At 38.3% G+C, this 26,306-nt stretch overlaps 1 protein-coding gene across 1 annotated transcript in view; it reads right to left on the reverse strand.

Annotated features, from left to right (window-relative positions):
- Positions 1-26,306, reverse strand: part of dapk1 (death-associated protein kinase 1) — a 62,631-nt gene that overhangs the window by 9,147 nt on the left and 27,178 nt on the right. Inside the window, exons 4-20 of the mRNA XM_058635951.1 lie at positions 25,543-25,681; positions 23,669-23,798; positions 22,502-22,550; positions 22,337-22,363; positions 19,336-19,488; positions 16,982-17,027; positions 16,693-16,782; positions 14,258-14,350; positions 12,063-12,182; positions 11,365-11,463; positions 10,553-10,651; positions 9,362-9,460; positions 9,043-9,240; positions 8,296-8,493; positions 6,786-6,884; positions 3,586-3,663; positions 1,049-1,262 (exon numbers count right to left, since the gene is read on the reverse strand). Coding sequence (XP_058491934.1) covers positions 1,049-1,262; positions 3,586-3,663; positions 6,786-6,884; positions 8,296-8,493; positions 9,043-9,240; positions 9,362-9,460; positions 10,553-10,651; positions 11,365-11,463; positions 12,063-12,182; positions 14,258-14,350; positions 16,693-16,782; positions 16,982-17,027; positions 19,336-19,488; positions 22,337-22,363; positions 22,502-22,550; positions 23,669-23,798; positions 25,543-25,681 — 1,931 coding nt within the window. The remainder of the gene's footprint in view (positions 1-1,048; positions 1,263-3,585; positions 3,664-6,785; positions 6,885-8,295; positions 8,494-9,042; positions 9,241-9,361; positions 9,461-10,552; positions 10,652-11,364; positions 11,464-12,062; positions 12,183-14,257; positions 14,351-16,692; positions 16,783-16,981; positions 17,028-19,335; positions 19,489-22,336; positions 22,364-22,501; positions 22,551-23,668; positions 23,799-25,542; positions 25,682-26,306) is intronic.

Raw genomic sequence — 26,306 nt, forward strand, 5'->3', positions numbered from 1 at the left:
CAATAAAGATTGTTACTGAAGTCGGCTGGAAATGAAAGACGGAGAAAAAGAAAAAGGAAAAAGAAAAAGAAAAAGAAAAAGCCACTTGTACGCAGCTCTCTGCTCTGACACAGGCCACAGGTTTCCAGATAGTATAGACGATGGGATCAGTAACTCTATACAGCTCACATGAATGAACATCATCTGAGCAAACATCAAATCTGTCTGGGAGGTAATGGCTCTGAGCACTGCAAAATAGAGACACAGCAGCGACACGAAGTGTGTGTGTGGGAAGGGGGGACGATTGAGGGTAAATGTGGAGGAAGATTAAACACAAATGAGTTTTCTCATACTACACCGAACAAGTCAGTGTGTCTTACTACAAAACATAAGACTCTGAGTAGTAAAAAGTTTCTTCTTTATGATGTAAAAGGTTGTTGTAGTAACAAGGTAAATACTCAGCTTAACTGGAGTTGTGATTTTGGTAAGTTACTTAAACGCAGGGTAGCGTTTGTATCTGTGCAGACGCTTTTTTGTGAGTGTGATTATAGCATCTTTAAAATATGTCTCAGTATGTTGCAATTTCTAGAAAATGGAACAACAAGGGTGTGAGTCCTGTGTTTTCCTCATTCACATCTGGGACCCTGGGAATGATCCAGTGTGTGTTACATATCAATATTCATAGTTACCAGAGTTACCAGATTCTATTATACAACTAGGTCCATCTACAACTTTTGTTTACATTTCACAAATTCAAAGTGAGACTACAAAAACATACAAACTTTCTCCGGTATAACTGATGTTTCAACCATAATTTGAGGATCATTACGTGAAACAGCATTGCAGTAAACTGGAATTATTACTTTTATGAAACTGTGGCATAAACATGATGAGTAACAAATGACGGGGAAATTGAATCCAATTAACTTGCTGTGTAGTAATGCCAGTGGAAAAATCATTATGCTGGCCTTTTTTTAAGAGAATAAGTCATACTGATCCTGGCAGGTACACCTCAGGATTAATCTTGGGTTGAATTATCACAGTTTCCTCAAATTCTTGTGTAACTGACCTGCAGGTTTGGAGTTGACGGGGGAGTTGGGGTGACGGGTGTTGGTCATGCGAGTTCTCCGCCTCCTGAAGAAGCTGCGCAGGATGCCACATTTCAGAGACTCCAGCAGTGTGCTCTTTCCAGCTCCAGAGTGTCCAAACAGCTTGAGCTTGATCCTCGGCTGAACAGTCTGAGTGGGCCGCAGCTGCTGGACGTAGCTCAGTTTGTGGATGTCCTGAGACAATAATAATCACACAGGAAGACTTGAATTTGCGATGGTAGTAGCGTTGTCAGGCTATAATTAGATTGAGTTGCTTTCAGCTAAAAACTAGGGTAAACATCATCATTTTGTTGTCATAATCAACAATTTCATAATTGTCTTTCAGCATAAATGTAAACCAAGTGATTTGTGAGAGAACTAGACTTTTGCACTTTTGGCTGGTCTATTCAGCAAACACACATACTCATCTCTTCAAGGAAAAGATCGCTTTTCCAGCATCAGTGATGACTGCCGATGCTGAAAATGGTGGCACTTGATGAAAAGTCAGGTGATGACCACCAGTTAAAAGCCTATAATGTGAAGCGGCACTCGAGGAAAAGTGAGAGGATCAAAGAGTTTATGATTCATCCTCGTGAGTGAAGACACCACCGATGCCTGCACACAGACACAGCTAAAAGACTATAAAGTTATATGAATATTATTAGTATTAGTGTTTTGTTTGTTTTTGCTGAATCATACTTTAGTTTTAGATTAAATGTTATATGGCCCAGCAGTTAAGATTCACTATCATGAATGAGAATAACTGATTGATACATGTTGGCTGATATGTTGTTTTGTTTTAAATGTAAATTAAATGTTTTGACAGTAGAATATCTCGAATTTTTAGGCTCCGCTCTCCGCAAATTATTTGAATGGGTCCTGCTACTAATCTAATTGTTTTACAATGAAACAAAAATATCGTACAGCGGGAAAAACTCCTCTGAGTCTAAACCCCGCTCTAATTCTGTCAGTTAACATCAGCTAACATGGAACAAAGAGTTTTTTAAAATCATCCAATAGATGAGTCATACATCAGAAGTGATGTCAAATGCTGTGAGTGGATGTGTGGGATGTAAAAACACTTGTGTTCCCACCTGGGTTATGTTGACACATTCAGTAAATAAAGTTTTGGATTTCAATCGATGGGATGCACATCAATGCTTTTGCTTTTGTTAGTTCTTTTTTAACAGATGTGCTCTCTTTCAAGCACCAAGTTTTGCCTGGGTTCCTTGGGAAGTCAGTCTTTCCTTCAAATCTGGCACCAGTGTGCAAAAAGTGTCTTAAATTAGCTCAGCATATGCAGAGGATGAGTGTTTTCACAGTTGCTGCTTTGGTGTTTTCACGCTCTGCACAGAATCTCAGCGGGTTTTCTGGAAAAACTGATGAGAAAAAATGTTGCTAACATTTAACTTTAGGTGACCAGGCATATTAAACAGCCGTCAAGCGAGACACAAGTTCACTCCATCCAAAATGTTCTTGAACTCATTCTGGATTTACTATTTGGTCAGTTGATTCTGGTTCTTCTGGTTTTTTCAGGGTCTGTGACACAAAGCCAGCACCTCATCTGTCAAACACGGTGCTGGAAATGGCACACTGACATTTACAGGTGATGAAAACAGCTTTGTGTGCTCAGATTCATTTGATTGCAATGATGAAAACACATTTTGAAGAGGTGGAGGAGGTTTTAACCTTTGGTAGGAGATTAAAATATCTTTTACAAGTGAGACCTCATCTAAGACCCCTTCAAACTCAACTGCGAATTAATGATAAAACGAAGTAAGACGAAATAAAAATACTGAGCTCTGTCCCAAGGTGTAAAAAGTAAGGTTCTTTAAAAACATTCATGGATAATGACCATGCTAACAAACAGAAGATGAATATGTGCCTTAGCGTTGTGCCAGAATTTGCATTGCTGTCAAAAATTAAGCAAGCAAATAGCAGTAAAATGGGCTACATTTACCTGTGCTCCAACTAATGTAGATTAAAGCCGAAGCCAATAAAAACCATGTGCATTCTAGAATTCATGCAGGTGTGAATGCCAATTAAACACATTTCCACTAGTCAAAAACCTGTTTGAACCTGGGCTTAAACAGGTTTTTAACCAGTGAGAACAGGGTATAATTAAAGCACAGACTTGGTACTTGGTTGAAACTGAATGTGATGAATCAAAGAGCCTGAAGATCAACTGCAGCTCAAAAACTAAAAAAAGGGACCTTCCCTTTCCCCTTCCCTTCAAAAAAGAACAACTTAGATACAGGAGCATTATCACTGTTGTTCGTATGATAACAGTGATGCCACAAAGTCTAAAAATGGCAGCGTGCGATAATCTCACACATCCCTGTCTCTCTCCACGGCTCACTGCACTGAAATAAACCATGTGCGATGAGTGTTTGTGAAACCTGGTTTTGCATAATACAAAGTTTAAGTCTTTTCTTTGTAAGTTTTACATTTAAATAGTTAACTTCTAGAAATATACAAATTAAACTAAATGCAGGTTTTGGTGTGTGTTAGTTTTTACCTTTTTAAGCCTTCCCAACAATGAAACTATGTGTTCATGATGATCAGTAGAAGCCAGATCCTCTGCTGTCTTTCCATCCTACAGGAGGAAAAAGAAGAAAAAGAGGGATAAATGTGTATATGTATGATAAATCTTCAGCAAACAGATCATCTCACAGGCTTTTAGGTCACTACATATCAACTTCCATTGCCTCAGATTTTGTGCAGTCAATAACAAACGAGTTACTACTAGTGAAACCAGACACTTAGAAATATACATAAAGGTGAATTAGACACTTAAAAATCACAATTTTAAACAAATTCTAAAATGTTACATACATTTAAAATGACATAATATAACAACTAGGAAGTTAAAATTTGTAAAAAAAAAAAAAGAAAAGAAAAAAGAAGTTGTTTATATAAAATACTTTACCATCAGCCTTGAACACCGTGTATAAGATGCATAAGATTATATTCAAAGACTGGAGTTTCAAAGCTGAAGCTACCGAGTCTCACAATTTTTCTCTTCATCTAAGTGGACTTATTTAGTACTTTCTCTTCAACACACTGACACAGAAGCACCAAAGTCCCGACAACTTTTATGTCTCCCTCACTAACTCAGCCATCTGTCACTGTCCGGCTCTGGCTGCTGCTCCACAGGGAAAAAAACACAGCATCGACAGCCTGAAACACCCACACATCACTTCCCATCTCTACAGAGCAGTGAAGCAGAGGGATACTGAGCTCAGTTTGTGATGATGAAGAACAACTGATTGTTTTATTCAAACATCTATCTTTCCTGTCATTTTCTCACTCTGATTTGCACTTATCCTTCTGTAAAAGTCACATAATACCGTAAGAGTGGAAATTGACCTTTAAGTTGTTTGGATCAGTGAAATGTAAATGCAAATGCAGTGCAGCTTGAACCAAAAAAATGACCACTTAGTGTTGATTAATATGCCAACCCATGCAACTGCAAAGTGTCACAATTATTACGACTGATGGTTGGCAGCAACACAGGACCGGCTGGTGTTCTGTTTGACACTCAACGGAACATAAACACAAGATGATCTTGAGATTTTTCGAGAAAATGCTTTTGGAAGTCTGTTTTATTTAAAATGTGCACACAAATCAAAGAGAACAAATTATAGAACAAATTATAGGAATGTAACCGTGAGGTTTCTTTATTCTCATCCAACTGCTGCACAACCACCAACTGGAGGGCACTGGACAATGAATTAAACATCCCAGTCCACAGTTTTCAGATTAAACATGGATACAGCAATACATAAACTGTCATACAATATTAACAGCCAGAGAACACAGGGAGAGAGAGAGAGAGAGAGAGAGAGAGAAACCTCAATGAGGGAGAATGTTGTTGTTTTTTTAAGTTTCGTCAAACACATTTCTGAATAAAGCCCAAATTACAGCAGATGAAATTCATATATAAAATACCAGATTGACCAGATACAGTCAAGCATCTCAGAAACAAGATGCAATAACCCTAACCATAGGTATTTTGGCTCAAAGTGTTTTACACATAATCCTGGAGAATATTTTATGAAATCTGTACATTGTGACACTAAGGGAATAACAATTGGAAAGTGCCTTTTCCAAATATGCAACAACTGGAGTTGTTGTTCAAGGAAATGCTTTAGATTTAAAAAAAGAAAAGAAAAGACAATATTACTGACACCTTTAACTTCACTGAGAGAGAGAGATAATCCAGGGAGCATTATGACACATATGGAATGAACAAAAGGAAGAATCTATTTCAACTGTTAAGTACAAGGTGGCAAATAACACATCTGTCAAATATAAGTTATAACCACTTACAAATACATATAGAAACCAGGAAAGACTCCTACTCATGATTTAGGAATACAGTATTTACGCACTTAATAAAAAGTAAATGAATAATGAACAGATCACTGCCTGGACTGAAACCAAACATTTTCTAAGGGGAAATTTTCCGATAAATCAAAATGACATGTTATTACATGGTATCTAAGATGTTTTAGGGTGTGTTGCACATGCAGCTTTATTAAAATCTTTTCCAATGACGAATTTCAGAGATGGTTAAATGTCAGTGGAATGGGAGGGTCATTCCAAAAGCTTCAGCATGTGTTTGAAGGTGGATTTTTGATTTTATAACCACAATTTGCTAATGTTTATTGTTTCCTGCTCCACAGGCTTCCACTCACAAGACTAAAACATTTTTTCCTCCACTATTCTTAACATAGAAGGTTATTAAGTTTAAGTACCATAACACAGGGCACTCAAACATTTGGACATGGACATCACAGAACGAAGCCTAGAGAAATATCTGCTGGCAGAGCTGAAGTTTTAAAATTCTCAGTTGCATCAGGGGTTAGAGCAGCGTACAGCTACAAAACAGCTTTGTGTGCAGCATTTAAAGATTATTGTATGCAGCCAATCTATGAGGTCAAACACTCGCATCCCGAGATAAAACTCAATCTGGTCTCTGACTCCTTGTACCAAGTCTGCTCTCTATTGGATTCTGAGCCCTTTGACAAAAGTCCTCACCTGCTGTTCAGCGTCTGACTGAAGTAATGAACTGTCTTCCTTTAAGACATGTGAACATGTGTTTGTTTGCTTTGAAATGACTCAAGACTCGACACTTTTTAGAATGATGTACAGATCATAAGTGATCAAACGAGTGCACCTTAAAGGAAAATTAAAGGCAAGTATCTGGGTTTAAAAGGGTCAAGTCAATTTCAGTAATGAATAGGACGAAACACTTTAAGCTTATTAGGTTTTACAAGCACATCTGCAATTAAATCCAGTTTGCATTAAGATGCTGATGACAGCATTGTCATTTTTATAAGGCATGCATGTGAAGATATTTCTCTACAGCCTAAGACAAAAACAACTAACCATGCAAATAGAGACCAAAAGCTTATTTTAGTTCTACATTCATTCACCTGACCATGGTAACACCCTCAGAAGACACAAGATGCACATCTTAGGGTGATAAATGTTCTATACATGGACATGCTTCTCCACTGTGAGCAGCACCGGCTCATACAGCGAGGTAAGTGACAGTGTAATTAATCAAAATGATAAGAGGCCATGCTGCAGTGAAAAAATAACCACATTCACATTTATCTGCAGCGTCTAATGTAAGCTACATTACATAATACAGCGTGTGTACGTTGTGAGGGGAAACAGTGAAAAGAAGAAAACTGTGTGGGGACTAACGTTTGTGACGGCATCAATGTTGGCGCCGGCCAGGCAGAGATGCCGAACCACCTCAAGACTCCCGTTGTTAGCGGCCAGGTGGAGGGGAGTTCTGCCATACTAGGTGAAAAGAGAAAGAATTTTGGTCAATGACAGGTGACAAATGGCAAAAAGTACAAAACAAAGTATGTGGTCACGTTTTTTTTGGCCAAAATGATCAAGGAATTATTCAAAAAAAGCAAAAAAAAAAAAGGGGACAGATTCTGGTTGGATGAAGGAGAACATACTTTCAGTTTAGGCTTCTTGGGATCAGAATAACATAGTTTTTTGTTGTTGTTTTCAAATCTTCATAGGATGTCTATACAAGGATATACACATTTGTATTACCATGTACAAATGTATATCCTCAAAGAAATAGGAAGTACTTTCATGTTATTCATTTCCAAGGAAAACGGCATCTGTGTTTCAATAAAAAGTTTTATATCAGAGGATGGAAATGCAATCTTCACCAGAACCTCCATTTTAAAATGAAAAATGAAAAGTGAAATAAATATGCCTTGTATTACATAAAAAAATAAGGAAACGTACATCCTACTTCAATCTGCTGTAGTAAAAAAAACAAACAAAAAAAAAAAGAACAGTAGATGTTTTTGACTCCCCAGAGTCTTCAGCTGACAGTGAAGATAAATCCAGACTCAGACTCAGAAGTGTGTGATAAGGTTTTCAATAAAAGGCAGAAACTGAATAATGAATAATGAATAAATAACATCACTGGAAGTGCTGCCTGCTTCTGATGCACATTTTCATCCCCTGATCTATGCTAGGACAAATATTTAGTATGCAAAAGGCAAACGTACCACAGAATGCATAAAATAAAAAGACTGGAGAAATATGTGTGGGAAGTCAAGCCTTGCTAATGGGCAAACAAAGGTGGGGTTTTTCAAATAAAACCGTAAATCAGATCCTTTTTCTTGGCAAAAAATTCACATGATATATCAAAACTGAAATTAGAGGTCAGAGCAAATTAATTTGACCTGGATTTATCTCACTTGCAGTATGAGCCCAGTCTAGTTTTGACTGAGTCATACAGTTCAAATCTTTAAGATGTGTGTATTTACAGAAAATCCTTTAAATCCCAGTAATACATTTGCTACTATGTATGTAGTATGTTATACGTCAAAGAAAACTGCCAGTGTGTAGCTGCAAGTTGAAATACAACAGCTGTGTTTGGGTTGTGCAGGATGAGCATCAATATTTATGTGACCAGGAGCATTTGAATGAATTGACATGCATTTCTAGAATGTCTTTAGGTAGTCATTCAAGGTTGTTGGGTGTAGATTTGATGGAAATTATATCTGTTTACAAATAAATCAACAAGACTATAAAGGGTGCAAAAAGAGAAAACTTTCTGGTGACTCTTAAATCACTATTCTCATTAATCAGTAAGGAAACCTAAATGTGGTACCAGTCTAGTGTTGTGGAAGTTTTTGCTGTTACTCTAAAGGAACATGGGTGTGATGGTGGTTGTTACCTTGTTGGTGAGGTCGAGGCTGGCCTTGGCGTTACAGATTGCCATGACAATGGGCAGGTTTCCATCCTTACAGGCGATGTGCAGTGGCGTGTTGCCATGGCGATCCTGCTGGTCCAAGTGGCAATGGTGTCTGAGAAGGCAACGGACCACTTCAACCTGACACCTTCGAACGGCCAGGTGGAGGGCAGTGTGGTCGTCCTGGACACAAACACACAGACACACAGTAAATCTCTCCTCCTGTCGAACACAGCAGATTCAGCACTTACACAGGTGTTTTATCAGGCGATGACCCATTGAGATAGATTACGTTCTAAGAAGGTTGTGCAGAACTTTTTCTGTTTTTAATAAGAGAAGTGATTTCTTCAAATGAAGCTTGAGTCTTTTTTTTTTTTAATTTCTATCACTGTTAACATCACATGTATTTTCTTTCAGTGGTTCATTGTTATTATTCAAACTTGTTTGTTCTCATTTGTTTTTTTTGCTGGTGACTAGTTCATCTCCTGAGGACTAATTAAAATCTTTTTTTATTTTTAAGATGAACTTAGTACAAACCAGATGGGAGGAAACCCCGAGGCAGGCCCAGAAGCACTGAGAATACCCAGAAGGATCTGGTATTCAAAGTCATTTTCTGTTTCATACTGCATCAACAATAAAGCCTGCATTGTCACTGTACACTGCATGCTGTGCTAAAACGTTTGCAGTCAAACAGAAGTCAGAAAAGTGAGAAATGTGTATGCTGTTTACTACCTTGTCAGTCGCTTCCAGATCTGCCCCGTGCGCCACCAGACACTCCACGATGTCCACAAAACCTCGAGCAGACGCCGTCAGCAGCGGACTCTCGCCCTCGCGGTTCTTCACATCCACATGGCAGTCAGCCTGGCAGAGTGCCCGGGCTACTGCGGAGTATCCATGCCAGGCAGCACAGTGCAGCGGGGTCTCCTGCTCCTGGAGATGGAAATGTAGACCAAGACAGAATAAAACATGCATACTTTGGTGGGAGAAGGACACCTTTAATGTTCACTAGATCATTTGTCAGCTGTTTATGTTCATGTGCACATGTGCTTACCCTGTCAGCCAGGTCTGGGTTGGCTCTGATGCTGCACAGGTAGTTCACCACATCCACATTGCCATAGCGAGCTGCCACATGAAGAGCCGTCTCTCCAGACTGTGTGATAAGTGCAACACAGGAGAGAAGAATATACTGATGTAACTTGCTCATCATTGTGTTGACTAAAATAAACCACAGAAGGCTTTTATGCACATAAATCACTATATAAGAAGTACAACATTTTAGCACTTAGAGGTATAAAAATAACAGCTATCAAATGCTTCCTGCTATGTCAACTCTTTTAACTCTGAGTCAGCAACTTCCCAAACACTTCTACATTGATTGAGCGGCTCTAATAGTATAACTGCCAGTCAGAGCAGGAGCTTGTAAAAAGGGAAGAAGGTTATGTGAACCAATAACCAAGACATGGTGTTCACTTGTTGATGGGAAAGTCAATCACTAAAAATAATATCTTGGGGATTTAAACTGGAGACAAAACAATTTAATCAGAGGAGATTATATAAAACACAGCAGAGAGAAAAGGTTCACCTTGTTAAAAAGGTGTTGAAAGGACTTACAACTTTAAGGCAATTACTGGATACACATTTATACCCCGGCTTGTGATTTAGGTTTATAGTGTAATAAAGTAAAATGAAACATAAATATTCTTTGGACAGGAACTAGATAATAATCAGGTAAGTGCCTCGATTGCATATTAGCTCTGGTGTTGGAGGAGGAGGAGGAGGAGGAGTCTTCCCTGCCTCAGACAGAGGAGGAACCACTATCAGAAAAAATGATTGAAGCGATTTCAAAAATGCTTTTGGGATTTGGTCTCTCCACGCAAGCTCTATGATGGAGGGCAGCATCAAAAGCAAACACCCACACGTTCACACAACCCATCTTCCTCAGCAAGAACTGTTTCTATAGCAACAGCAAATACGCTGATCAAGTGCCAGAGTAACTGGTTTTCTCCCCAGGTGCGTGCGGTCTGTGAGTGTCAATTTGTGAATGTGCATTTGTGAGTGTTTGTGTGTTTTGGGGCATTTTGGAGAATCTAAGTAATGGCTCTCAAGAGCTTTAATGGTGTAGGCGTACATGAGCAATTGCTGATAGATAACACTATGTTGAGTCATTGTAAGAATGTCTGTTTGTGTATGTGTGCGCTTATGTGCGACTGTGAGACAGGCGGCGAGAGGACAGCAGTTCCACCTTATCTTGAACATCCAGTGGACATTTCTTTTCATGAAGGAATTTCAGGGTCTCGACATGGCCGTGTCGCGCTGCGTAGTAGATAGCATTGGCTCCACTCTAAAGGAAACGGAGAGAGGAAAAATTGCAGGATATACAGTAACATCAAGCTCACAGGAACTGTGTCTGCAGCCAGAAGATATACATATTCATATATATAAGAACATATACTTTTAACATACTGTACAGCACATTTTCTCAACTTAAAAATAAATATTCAAGCTGTGCTTGTCATGGTTACTGAAAGTCAGACAGTGGTGATGGTTAAAAAATGATCCTCCTTGAAAACTGGTAACAATGTGTCTGGAATTACAAAACAAAGCTTCCATGCTTGTAATCCTGATAACTTTGTTATGTTTTATGCTAAAAAAAAATACGAGGTACAGAGTAGAGGCTGAATTTATTTAAGCACAGAATATATTTCTTTAGAAGAATCCTTTTTGATAAAAGTCAATACCTTCCCATGAAAACCACAAAATATGTTCTTTATTCACTTCAGAACTTGGTAATATAGTGAAATGTATCTCTTAAATATGACAAATGTAAAACTAAGGGCAGTGTTTGTAGTTTATCATATGGTATTCCCTAAAAGTGCAGCACAGCTGAGTGCAATGAGTTCAAGGCTGTATCTATTTTTAGTATTGATGGTCTCTGTCATAATCACATCTGTCAGCCTTCATCGCTGCAGCTCTAACAATTTAAATGCCCGTCTATTAAAGTAAACAGCTGGTTGTCAGAGTCACACTGATTACAGAAAACAGCCAAGTCTTTACCTTGTCATGGGCCTTGATCTCTGCACCTTTCCTCATCAAAACCTCAATGATGTGAATGTTTCCACCGCCAGCTGCAATCAGGAGCGGTGGAGTCCCATGCTGCAACACACACACACACATACAGCAGAGCACAAGTCTAAAAATTCTGGAATCCACATTACGATCTGAATCCACATCATAGAAAACACACACAAGTAATGTCGTATCCCGTTATCCACCAACTTCACTGAATCTGACTAATATTATGTATGGAAGAAATTAATGACAAATAAATCAACAAATTCAGATATTATCAATTATATACAATTATTATACATTATCTATATATATTATATATATTTAGTAATGAAACAGTTACAGCACACTTACATAAATAAAATGAAAAATAGTCCTTTAGCCTCCGCCTTAACTAGATCCAGTCCAAAATTAAAGGGGTTCCAGCTTGGATCAAACCACACCCCTTCACATAATTAATACGTTTAGCAGTTAATTCTGGCAAAAAGCTAGACAAGGCAAAAAAAGAGGGTTAAGACTGTACTGTAGCATACGATAAGATTAATGAAGGTTCCGTTGTGTTAAGCCTTTAATGTAACTGTGTCAGTTGTGTCTAACTGTTTCGATGAATACATGAAGCAATGGCTGCTGTGAAAAAGGTCTGTGCGGTTTTATATTAGAGATGCTCTATCTGTGTGAGTCACCTTGTTGGGCTGGTTGACGTCATAACTGTTCAAAGAGCTGAGCAGATGCTGCAGACCAGGCACATTGTCATCATTAATGGCGTGGATGATGGCTTTCATCACAAAGGAGTCTTCCTCATCCTAAACGGGAGAAACAACAGTTACTCTTCCGCTGCTCATAGGATGATCTAGTCCTGTGAGTGTTAACAATCCAAATTCTTTTTTTTACATTTCTATCACATGACACCATGTGATAGAAATATCTTCTTCAGGCACCAAAAAAACATAGAAAAAAACAGAAAAATAGCTGAACTTCCATTTAAATCTACAATTTATTTTCAACATGTAGTATCAATACACCGTTTTTTCTTTGCTGGTGGTGACATGTGACCTAATAACCTCAAACCAGACAGAAATTGACGGTGGCGCTCTGCTGCACAAAGAGATGAGAAGAAGAAAGGCAGGGATAGGAGGCAAGGCTGATGTGGCATTTGTTCAGCCAAGCGTGTTTTCCTGCTACATTCCTTGACATAACCTCCCTGCTGGGGGAGCCATGACTAAAGCAGTGCAGAGAGCTGAAAACACAACACAAATATAAATGAGCTCCAAACTCATGACTGCAGGAGACTCACTGTCACCACGGTGGTTTGGGATTATCTTTCGAAAATGCCAATTCATGACACAGGATGGGAGGGATGTGTATGACTTTCAGAGAAGACAGCTGGTGAGAGTCAACATAGAAACTTAACAAGGAAAGTGAAAAGTTTCGCTGACTGACCGACATGATGATTAGACATAATGATGAACAGGAGGAATATTTGTCAGCAAGTACGACACTGATTTATTTATTATTAAAGAGGCTGTAAGTGCGTTTTCTCCACTGCTTAACATGGTTTCATGCCAGAAGCTTATTAAGAAGCTTATTAAGAAGATAGATAGATATACTTTATTGATCCCAAGCTGGGAAATTACAGAAGAAGAGGTTATAATGTGCTTTATGAGGGGATCATGCAGTCATGAGATGGATCAGAGCTAGAATGCGTACTTCATTGGAAACAGAACTAATAGAAATAAAACAAAAGCAAACACAGATGTTCTTCTATTCACACGTTATATGTTACATGTGCAGTAAAGAATTACGGAGCAAAAACTGAAAACCATTTCTCTCCAGTTCAGGACTTCTTAGGCATGTGTAGAAATATGGCTTGATGGTGCACTTGAGCTATAGTTAACTTCTTCTCAAATAGTGTAACTATATAAAAACTCTCAGCGTGCTTTATCAGCAGTTTATCGGTTCACTTGTGAGTCAATGCACCTGCTCCTACACTACCGTTGTAGTCTAAGAGGTAAACAGAGAAGAGCAGACACTTTTCTTCGTTGATAATGTATAAAGAGAGAAACTGCACTAAAACCCACTGAGAAAAATCTTTAGAGAAAGCACTTAACCATGAAACCGCTTAGCCATTAAAACAATAATTTATAGTGAAGCTAAAACTTGTAAACATAAAACCTCAGCTGCAGTTCTGTTTGTGTACTACAGGGGGCACAGCAGCTTTGACGTGTCAATTTATACCTTCCAGCTCACCTGTGGCACAATGAGGTTGCTATGTAATCCATTAAGGAAGGAGGTCCGGCCTTGGCCTGCTGTTAATGCCTCGTAAATGATTAAGCCTCCAACAGACGCTGCAGTGTTTACACCTCTAAGGCTTATCACTATCAACTTTTATGCACATAAATAACATAAACTCTGTCTCAAATGAAGACTTTCCTTCTCTGGAGGCACATTCCTGCCAGCTCAGCCTGGTTGTAAGGTAATACACAGACGCACACACACACAGACACACACAAAAACACGCACAATGAACTTCCTACAATTCTACAAACATCTGGCCTGTGGCACTTGGGAGGAAAAGAGAAACAGATCAATTACATGTAGAAGCTTGAGATTCTCAGCAAAGATTGTCGAGCTGAAAATTCCAGAGCTGTAACTGAGAGCTCATGCTCCCAATGAGTTAATGCACTTCACCAAAAGCAAATTGAAACTCATTAATCTGCTAGTCTCCTGTTAATTACATTCATTAGGCTCATAGGCTAGGATTGTGGAGATAACATGTCAAACATCCGCGTGCTGGACATTTTTTCTCAGGTCACATTTATAGCCTTGTTGTTTTGTCTGTCAGTACAGTCTAAATGAAAGAAGTTCATTGAGCTCTTACCAGTGTGTCATCACTTCGTGCCACACTTATGTTGCTTCTGGACAGGAAGGACCGGGACAGACGGTTGCATAAGGAGATGAGCCGGACGGATTGCTGGAGAAAAGAGAGGAAATGTGTTAATGTGGTAATGAACACTGAGGCAGGTGTAAAACTCTATTTAATTTTACTTTAGTTTCTTGTCCTCGATTACTTTTTCCAAGGCACAAATGCAAGTGCAATTTCTGTGTACCACTTCTGGTATTCACTTTCTTCACACATCTGCAAATAAAGCACGTTTGCTTTCTTGACAATGTTGGGGGAATCCAATGGTAGGTCAGTTCCACATCTGTGTACATTTTAAGGGGACAAAATGAGGAAGTGGTCTCATATAACACAAAGGAGGCAATATAAAGCGGTTTTAAGTACACAACTATATCAACTGTCACTTGGGACACCAACTCAGACAACACGGAATAATGTCTACCTCTGGTTTTATCTGCGGCTGTTGATGTCGTTATCAGATGTTGCCTTAGAAGTTTTGCCGACGTTTAAAAGCCCAACCTGATGGTCTCTATAGGTTTATTGGCAACAAAGTGAAACAAACAGCCATAGGGACGCTCCAGTGACTTCTAGAAATGTAAGTCTTTCAACCACAGTGCGTTCACTTATTCCTCGGAGGAGGAACAAGTTCGTACAGTGCTTTGCATCCACATTCCCATCTTGTGTGTGGCTGATCATTAAAACATTCCCGTTCCATTAAAGGCTTTCACTTTAACCAACTATAACTGTAGCACACGTCTCGCACAAAAACAATGGCGGATGTATGCTTACATGTTTCTGCTGAAATAAGGTCTCTATTCCAACCACAATTTATTAATTCTGGAATAAAAAAATACTCCTGCTTTTTATTTACACATATTATTCACCCAATTGCTGATTTTGAAAATTGCAAGAAGTGGGCTGAGAGCTAAGGGAGGTCAAGTAGGAGGGAGAGTGTGGAGCAGTGCAGGGGGGCGTGATCTGTTAGTAAAATCTGATACCGAGTTTTAGCTGTCTAACCAGGTGCTCAGTGAGACAAGCCCCTCAATTGTTTTCACCACACGTTAACCAGCGGAGGAAAAGTGACGAAGCAACAGCTCCAGCATTAATAAAAGGCCTTCTGCTGATTAGAAAAGAAGGTGATGAAAGAGTGTACCAGTGACACAAGCATGGGATGAGAAAGCCAATCTGAATGCAGCAGCTGGAGTTTGACTAGAGAGGTAGTAAATACACTGATCTGAGCATTCATTTAGTCACCACAGAATGCACTCTTTATGTGTGTTTTGCAGATCATTTTAGAGCAGAGGTTAACAGATGTGCAGATGTAAACCATCAAACTGTCTAGTTTTGGTCTTTGGATTTTACTATTTTGGATTTTAAACAGCAGAACCAATCACAGTTGTTTTTTTATTTGCATGTTAAAGCCCACATAGACCGGAAGCTCCAATTAACGCTGCGTTTGTGTGTGTATCTGCGTCATTACCTCGTTTATGAAACCCTAAAGCTTCAGAACAAACCGTTCAGCCACTGCTGAGAAAATAGTGTTGTATTGTTTTCCTGGGCTCTGCGAAGCGGTTCGGCACTTCCGTAGTTTGACGTCGTCATCAAAAATCCTCACCACTCCTCTCACCACCGTAGCGCCTCCCTGTGCGGGCACTAGTCCAGGCACATCCGGTTGCGTACATTCAACCGCAGAAGAAGAAGAACTACTCTCGTTGTAGCTGCTGAGATGCAGAGCATCCACCGTGCCAGAGGGGGAGCTGTGTATCTGAGAGCTGGCCTATCTATTACGTCACTTCCAGGTACCTGGCCAATCACAGTACAGTAGGAAAGCTCTCGTTGGCTGGCCAATCACAACACAGTCCTGGTTCTGGGGGTGTGGTTTTGGTCTGAAACAGCGCGGCTGACGAGAGCGTCAGTGAGGAGATATTTTGATCGGCTCGTTTGCAGCGATTAGGAGGATTTTAACCATGAAAACAAGTTAATATATGTAAGTAGACCTCCATAACTAACATATATGTGTGATACAAGCATTCTATGTCGCCTTTAAGATAATTCATGAACCCAACAGCCTCACCTTAGCAAACATTATTTATAACTGCATTATGACACTTTTGTGCCAGTTTCATATGTGGAAATACTGCAATACATTCAATGTCAAATTAAGCCAGAAGCTTCCAGTGAGCCAGAATCTTAATGGCAGCCAGAGACATGGTGTGACAGCATCACCAAACCATCTCAGGGGGAAAAAAAAAAAATTCCAGCATTTCTTGTAGGATGGGAGCAGCTATGGGTCAGTGGTGATGAACCAGAACAGACAAGGAAACAGCCACAAAGACAGCTATGGTGATGGCAGTATGACGAATCTGCAGCAATAGGGGTGACATCAAAGGACGGCATCACAAAAATACACTTACTTTCCATTTTCTTCGAGCTGCAAACTTCTTGAACTTCTCCATGTTGACAGCCGACTCCTTTCTGCTCAACGCTTGTTGAGTGTCTTTTGGCTGATTTCACAAACACAACAGAGATATGAGAATTAATGAATAAACTATTAATGTGGTAGAACATTAATTTATTTTTTTGGAGGCCTGACAACGTTTAGTTTACCAATCCAAGATATTTTAATATCAATGACAACCACAGAATAAAATAAAACAATTAAACAAGATGATTATTATTAAACATTATATATAGGATTCCAACCTTGATCCAGGGATGCTGGAAGCTTTCCTGGATCGTCATTCTTTTTCTGCAGACAGAAGATGTAAAGGTTTAAGAAGAAGAAAACATTTGTTTAGTATCTTAGATATTCCAGCAGCTGACAGTCACTCAGGCCTATTATGTAGGACAAATAATTTTAATAAAGACAAAACAAGCCATTAGATATTAAATATATAATAATAATAATAATTTGTCTGTAAGGGAACAATCACATGACTGTATAAATTGTTGTTTTTCTTTACCCCAAATTGAGGCTTTTATATTATATCAGAAGCCAGGTCAACTCTACAGAGGCTTATTTTTATGATGGCCCACAAAGGACAAACTAAATATATTTTTAAGGCTGCAAAGGTTCTCCAACACAATTGGAAGGAAAGGATATTGAGCTGCAACATGCAACTTCACCAATAAATGTGACTAAAATGTACCTTTATTGAATTGATATATATTATTTTTCATTTTTAAAGAGAAAAAAAATGCACTGATGTGGCATAACAACTCTAATTCCAGAAACGTAAGTGGTTGGTTGTATGAAAATAGCCTCAAATAAATATGGATTAGTACACTGCTAACAAGAAGGGAAAGGTGTTTTAAAAAGTAACTGGGATTGTATTTACAAACTGGGTCGGATTTTTTTGTGTCCAATAGAATAATTATGATCATTACGCTAAATAATGGCTGTTAGAACAATAAATCGCAATCAGACAATTATGGAATAATTGCGACAGGCCTATTCATGACCATAGTTTATCATTTAGAGACATTTCACGGATTCCAGAATTAGTTCACATTCATGGATAATAAAAAGAAAAAAAGAAATCATTAGGCAATTACAGCCCTACTGTACAGTGCAATTTAATGTGACAATATCTCAGCCATTTAACAAAAGAGATAAAAAAAAGGGACTGTCAGATAATGTCGCCATGAAAAGTTTAGCAAAGCGATTTTGTTCTTAATTCAAACTCGGTGAAAAAGAAGTGGACCAATTCTCTGTTATGCTGACGACTGTTCAACCACCCTTTCTTACCTCCCTAAGAAAATGTTCATTGTTTTCTTAATAAAACACAAATAGGGTAGTGACACAAACTACCGAGAACTACAATATCAGGAACACGGTTTATGTGACAATCACTTTGTGTTTACATCCCCCATTTATTCAACAAATACATCACCTTTGGAGATGTTTTGAAATCAGCACTCAGCACTGCTTAGCCAGAGATGATGATATTAAACTAAGATCATTAGCTGAGAAAGGCTTGGAAAAGTATCTTGACCACAGATTGCAGTCATGCGTCTCAGAAATGTGGCAACATGGCTACTCAAAATGTATCCGAGTAAGTTTTGTTCACCCTAAATGAAGCAACCGGGACTATTTGCAAACATTCTTACATATGGTGCATGATTCAGACCTGTATTTAGCGTGATCTGGACGTGATGATGGATGTTAATCCCAGGTGTGGACAGGTCTTTAAAGAAACCTGCCTACCTTTCATTGTCTTTAACTTGTGAGACTATTTCCACACCTACCATTGTTCACCTCTGTTTGGCCCCTCACACCCGCTCCATTATTTGGGAAAAACAGAGGTAATTACAAGTGAGTTTCTGCCTTTAAGTGTAACTGCAGCTATTCAGTTGTTGCTAGAGCAACTTGGTGATATAATAGGTGCACTGTTTTAGAGTCAAGGAAAGAGAGCCTGTATTCACATGTTTTGCTTTTCTGGTTTTAGAATTTCTTAAAGCAAAGTGGAGATATTTATACACTATACATTATTAAATAAAGAGTATAAAACAGATTATTTTATTTTTTGGCCTTACCCAAAGTGAGATATTCGCAGATACACAGTTAACTCTATATTATCACTTTGTGTTTTTTTTTAATTTAATGTATATATATATTTGTATAATCTCTCCAGTGTTTTTACATTATACGTCATTAATTTTATGTTTTATTTATAATTTAAGGTCCTCATCAAGTGATCAGAAGGTTCTTGGATGTGCCAGCGTGTCTTTGGGCATGACACCAAACCACAAAATACTTCAAATGGTGTATCATCTGTGTAAAAGTACTAAGTGTGCAGAGTTTGGGAACATGTATTATACAGTGCTATTGGAAAACAACAGACAGTAGAGTATATAAATGCTTTCAAGTAGTAATCAGTGCCAGAAGTATATTAGAGGGTCACAAGGGTTTCTGGTTTCATCGTCTGTTTACTCTGCTGTATGTAGAACATTATTTGTGGCTTGGACAGTTGTTCTGATAAAAAATACACCTGAGGACCATTGTCCCACATACATGTTAAATGAAACAACTGATCAAAAGGATGGATTATACATACTTTGGATCTTTGACAAGGAGCTTTGCTATGAAGTCTTTGGCCAGGACGCTGGTGTTGCTGAAGAACTCATCGTCAAATGTGTAGTCAACGGCCGACACGTTGGCCAACGTCTCCTGTTTGTTGTCACCCAAGAAAGGAGAGGCACCGCTCAAACTAGAAGATGGGTGAGAGGTTAACAATAATGTATTATACTGTAAGTGATAAATATGTGATCAGTCCATCACAGCTATTTTTTATTTTAACAGTCAATTGTTCCAAATGTGTACGGTTGATTTTTCGAGAGATCATTAATTAATATGTATGTGTTTTAGAAGACTGAGGATATTTTATAGACAAAAACACAAATTAAAGGTAATAACTGGCAGATTGTGGCTGAAATATTAAGTGTTTGTTGGTCAAACACTCAGACAAGCCAACTGGACACTGTGAAAACCAAGTGAAGGGATAATGTTGCAACATGCACGACAAATGTATGTTTAAATGGATAAAGCCCAGAGAATAAACAACACATACACTGCACACTTGTGATAAGGTCACATATTCCTGGAGCTCAAGAGAATAAACTAAACCCAAGTCTGCGACAAACCCTGGTCTTCCCTTTTCCTTTAAAGTCTCTCCAGCCTGTCAGCAGCACCAGCCACTAATTAACTAGGAGCAGCTTAGATAAGCATGGATGTGGTGAAGGTCACATTAAATTTCAGCAGAAATGCATGAATTTATCGACTGAATATGGAGCAGCCGCTCACAGCAACATAATTCCTTACTTTTGGCAGTAGAAGCAGCAGTAATGTGCTTAATCAGGGATCTGTGGCAACATTTTATCCACCATTTTCTCAAAATGCCTCCTAAATAAGACTTGAAGATGCAGAGTGTACAACTAACATGATGAAATGTGCCCATTTCTGAAGCCCAAATTAGGGCTCCAGCAGAGCAGAAAGTTGCTATTTCACCACATTTAACCAAATGATTTCAGGTTCCATTGCCTCAGACTTGGCAAGTCTCTCACTTTATTGACAGGTGCAAACACTAGTGTCTCTCTCACTACTACTCGGAGCTGCCTAATTGAGTTTTCATCACTTTGCGGCAACTGGGTTATCCTTCAAGCAGAATAATCCCAGAACGGGTTTTGGAAAGACTCCAAAAAAACCATCCACAGTTGTTTATTAAATGAGTCCCTTTTGGATTTCTCTCTCACACTGTTGTTTAATGACAGGAGATAAAGAGTCAGTGCAATTCTACTGTGATCAACAACCAGTGAACAATCTATTTTCTACCCTTCAAGGCAGAGCTGTGACACATGTGTAGGTGGTCAGCATGAATAAAGATCAAGGGATTATTTTGTACTGTACATACAGTATGTGAGTATGGATGTAATGTATACATCATTTAGGCAGCACCTATACATGCTTCCCCTAAAATTAAGTATGTAGTGTTTGCATTTAGTTCTCATATAATAATGACATGTGTTGGTAACTGGTCCTGTCGCTGTGTTTACCTTACTATAGTTTAGACATGACTTTTGTTCTCCATTATGTTACCTTTGTGTGTGTGTGTGTGTGTGTGTGTGTGTGTGTGTGTGTGGGCAAATACACCTGATATAGTTCATGTGTTTGGATTTGTGTAGGAGTCTCTGTAAAGGACGATAAAGGTGTGTGGGAGCTCAGAAAGTCTTGTAGGAGGGAGAGAACGAAAGAGGACAATAGCATCAAGGACCAATAGCTGATCTGCGGTTCACCGTTAAATGAAACTGTGCTGGCACGTCTGTAGACTGCTACAGTGAGAGCAGTCATTGGTTCAATGGAAGCTATTAGCTGTGGAGAACTAAGTAGCAGGTTTGAAAGAAGAAATGGCAAAAACTAAATTAGGAACACATCAGCCATGTACACATTACACAATATGATATAATTTTCTAGCTGATCTGGTGAATGAAGACTTGAACAATGGAGACAGTCCATATTGTGGATTGTGATTTCTAAACATTCAAGTAACAGTACTATTGGGGAACTATACCAGCATCTAACTGTCAAATAAACTTTCTTTAAAGAGATCATTGTCTTTAAAAAAATATTAGGCCAACATCAATTTCAAAACAGCAAAAATGCAGACAAAATCAAACAGTGCCATTTGGAGCTTTAATGCTTATTGATTTAACCATTTGTGGCTTCATATTTATGGGATTGAGAACAGATTGTAATTGTTCTCTACATTTTCAATTACAGGAAAATAAAATAAACTGCTACAGCAAAGAAACTGAGTGAAATTTAGTTTAAACTCATCTATTCCAGGTATTTATTAGTGTAAATCAATAGAAATTGAATAATTAGATAATAAAATAATGAAATAATAGCATAACCATAACCCAGCCATTACGAATCTTATGACCTTTTGCATTGTTTTCTGATGATAAATGTAATATAAAACAACTCTGGCAATAGCTAATTGAATTGGTGATAAATCAAACTCTTCTTTCTGACATTAAAAGCAAAAAAAAATGTAAAGTTAGAATTAAAAAATATTAGGCATAATGATTATTTTAGCTCAGTTTGAGGTCAAGAAAGAGCTTTTATAATGAGGTCAGCAATGACTCAATAAGTGGATATTTAATAAAAAAAAACAGATTGGTTTGCTCAGTCAAACAAATCTCTTTAAATAAAATAAGCAACACAGCATTCACACCACTGCTGTGAGAATATCACACACAAAATGAAAGTAAAAAAGCTGCAATACGAATCAAGCTTGAATGAAGCTTTATGCATTATTCATGACAGTGTATGCTTCAACACGGAGGCTGCTCGAGGTCAAAGAAGCGTCATTATTCCCCTCACATTTCAACAAACATTGTGATGACATTGTATTCAGTGGGCGGTGACGTGTTGAGGTTTGTAAGAAAATGTGAACATAAAGGAAGCTATAAAAACTAGCGATGCACGTTTTAGATTTAGATTTAATGACATATCGATCATTTGATATGATCATCTTTGGTGGTGTGTTAGATACTTACAGTATGTAGGTTATCACACCAATACTCCTGAATAGAGACAGATGAAAGACATTGTTAGCATCAATTCATCAGTGTATGTGCATTTCAACAGCAGACATTCCTCAAAACAATGATTGTTTTCAAACTGCCCGTGTACATGAATCAGATTAAGATTTTATTACTCACCACATGTCAGCCTCTAAGCCCAAAGGTTCATAGTTGACTACTTCTGGAGCTGTGAGGCAGACACATAAAACAGTATATTATTTCTATTCAGGTCAACGCCACATTACACTAACTTAACATTCATTTAATGTACATGTCATATTTTTGGCTAAATGACATGTAACATGTAACATGTCATTTTCTTTTCCTCTTGTTCTCATGCAGTCTGCTCATCCTTCCTGATAAGTAATATGTGAGCATGTTATCACAGTCTGGTTCACGGAGTTGTTTTGTTTTTTAGGAGGTGTTGTGGTATAAGTTTTTGAATCACACCTGCAAGAACTGTGATTATTTCTTTTCTTTTCTTGAGTCACAGGCCCTCAGATGTGTGAGAAATTAAATTAAGTACAGTGCATTGCTTTCTTAACTATACGTAATTGAGTTGATAGGAAACAAGAATTGTGCGAATTCATATTAACTTAAACCTTTGCAGTCTCGTTATCACTGATCATTTGTGTTTAGATGGCATTATTTGTTGTTCTTGATATAATTAAAGTTTTATAATCTAATGGTGCTGCAGATCCACTGTGTAACATTTAGGACTGGTTATTGGCAGACGTATAATATACCATCTACAAGCATGTTTGAAGGTCTGTATTATTACTCTTAATTAAAACTAGCCTCATAATAAGCCTTTGAGAAAAGGCTCTTGTTTTATGGAGGCCACCATCTTGCATCACTATGTTTCTTCAGCAGCCCATTTATCTTTTTAAATAGAAGCTCACAACACAAATGTAAAAGAACAACATCCTTCCTGGTATGTGAAGGCCACCGTAGTTCCCTGAAACATTTGGGAAATGGGTGAGCACAGGATTCCTCTTTCTGTTACAATCTGTAGTCTCACCATTAGATGTTACTCATTCTTACACACTGGACCTTCAATAACAAATAAACTAATTCACTCCCTACTGCACTGGGAACAGGTTCAGGTCCTGGCATGGACTAGGACTGCTTGGCAGCTGCCCCAAGCAGCAAGATAGGTGAGGAGAGATGAGACAGTGTATGTGTGTGTTTTGGCAAATCACCAGTCTATCGAATAGTCATTATAAATTACAGAGGGTAAGCTGGAGTGGAGACAAATTTGCGTTTAATGATGTAAACACAGACACCCAAACATTGTTCACTGACCTACAAATTCTGGAGTTCCAAAAATGTTCTTAAAATCATTGCCAAAATCGATCTTGTGGGCCAGGCCAAAGTCAATGATCTTGATGCGTGGGTGAGGCACTGAGCGGTTCAGCAGCATGATGTTCTCCGGCTAGAAGGAAAGATAAAGAAACCGTGTAATTAAAAACAGACCAAGGCAGTTTTAGTTGGGGTGACAGTCTTTCAAAAAGGTGTTTTTAATTAATCAGCTATACAAAACAATTACCTTAAATGATCATGATGATCTTATTTTAAACATTTTATGAGTCAATATGGTGATTTATTGCACCAGTGTAGGTGGAATAAAACTTCAGTGAAAATATGAGAGAGAGACAGAGAAGCAAAGTCAGACTCAAAACCACAAACTGTGGAGGCTCATCAACCATGGAAATCCCATGCAAAACCTCTTGAGGAAGTAGGAGAAAGGAAATGATTACAAGAATGCAGTCTAAGCAGAGCCAAACAGCAGAGGATGGATGTTTCTAGGGACAAATTAAACAGTTTTCCTTCCAAAACTTGTCCATTCTCCTCTACTATGAGATGAAGCAGAAGATATCCTCTTCCACTTTCAGTGCAGATACAAAGTTCATTCAAGATGAACGATAATGAGTCATGAGTACATCATTATTCTGCCCTACCAAACATATTGAGCTTTTGAACACTGTTAGTTCCGGGACTGGCGACAGTACAGTCTCTGTAGAATTGATTGGCCTCTAAAAATTGTTCGACTGTGTGAGTGTAGTTTCAATTACGCAGAAAGAAGCTTTAATTTGAGTCTTAAACTGCAGGGGAGAAGCCTCCCAATAAAATATCTACAGAAAAATCTATGGAAAAAGCCTTGAGCTGAAACTGCCAGAATGGCTTTTATTGGTGTCAAACACAAAAAAAAACGTTATCAGCAGGAAAGAGAAGTACAAGGCACTGAACTCTTGGTATAGAGCAGTAATACAGAAATCATTTATGTAAACAAAAGGAATTTCGATCTGAGCTACGACTAGACAGTGAATACCAGTATCTATCGCTATATATATACACAAGTGAAGCCATCAGTGTTTGGTAAAAGCCCTGCCATTGATCAGAAGTGTTTCACAGAGGTTATCAATTCCCACAGAAACTCATGTCAAATGTCCTGAACTTTGATGCATGAATTGTCTGATCATTCTGAAAGTGGAGGAGTCGTCTGGAATGTTTCACCCAAATGAGGTCATATATCCAGCAGTAAGTGGACAACTAATCAATGCTATTGACTGAGATTTAGATTAAGAACTAACAACAACAAGGTTCCAAACATAAAGATATTATGCAATTAGCAAAGGCCTTGAAGACAATTTTGTCTGTTTATATATGGCCTTTTTCCCTCAGGTGTTTAAAGTACTCACACGCCATAATAAAATAAAAATATTCCAAAAAGGAGATTAGTCATGGTAATAAGTTAAACAAACCAAATATAAATGCATTATTGTCCCACCAAAAAAGACATGAGACATTCGGTCAGGTTGGTCCATTGTGGCAGCGCACTCAGTCACAGCGGCTTTGATCAACCCTCCATCTGACCTTGTCATTTCGTTGTGCAATTTCGGTTATATAATGACAATAAAGATAATTTATTTTCCTTTCAAACAATAAAGTTTATATCTATCTATGTTTTTGTTTGTTTGTTTATTTTGAGTGTGCTTTGTGTATATCTTATAAACTGGAACCAGCAAACAATTGGTACATTTGCATGAAAAAAAACAACACAGTGCAATTAATCAAGTAAATAGTTGCCAATTTACTTCCAGCTTAAATGTTTTCTATTAAAAGATAAAATGTTTACAATTAAATATTATATCTATTATTTCACAAGAGAGCAGAACCTTGAGGTCGAAGTGTGCGATTTGTTTGGAGTGCAGGTAGAAAACTCCATCCAGGATCTGCTTGAGGAACTGAGTGGCTTCTTCCTCACTCAGCGACTCCTTCTCTGCCAGGAAGTCAAACAGCTCACCACCAGCCACACTGGAAAAAAAAAGTAGGGGGGGGGGGGTTAAATTGTGAGATCTCTCTGATCAGAGTCAGCCACAAATCCCTGCTTAACAGAGCTGAGCTGATGTAATCTAATCATCCTGGTGCATTCGAGTCTGACCAATTTACACATCCCAAGTACATTTTAACCAGTGCTGTTCTCAAGGAAATGCTTTACAATGTTTAAATAATGAAAATGTTCTTTGGGCAAGATGGGGAAAAGGACTGTTTGACTGGAAATATGTACACGAACATGTCACTTATGTTCTATAAAGGAAACTTTGTAAGAAACCAGTTAAGTAGGAAACAGACTCATTTTTTAACTGGGGATGAGGAACAGTTTTATAATCCTCAAATGAAATTCAACACTTTGGCAAACCCACTAAATTATTGACTCACTTAGTGCTGTTTGAAAACTGTCTGTTATAACACTTTGCATTCAAGGATGTCGTTGTCCAAGGTCATATTTCACTTGCAAAACTGAATGTACTGAGCAAAGCACCATGCATAACAAAGCAAAGCACGAAAAGTCCATGTTTACTTGTTATCCTTTACAGACGTCAGCAATGATTATTCAATTATCAAACTAGCTACTGATTAAGTAAATCATTGAACTGAT

This window comes from Solea solea, chromosome 8, assembly GCF_958295425.1.
Source record: "Solea solea chromosome 8, fSolSol10.1, whole genome shotgun sequence".
NCBI classification, from domain to species: Eukaryota; Metazoa; Chordata; class Actinopteri; order Pleuronectiformes; family Soleidae; genus Solea; species Solea solea.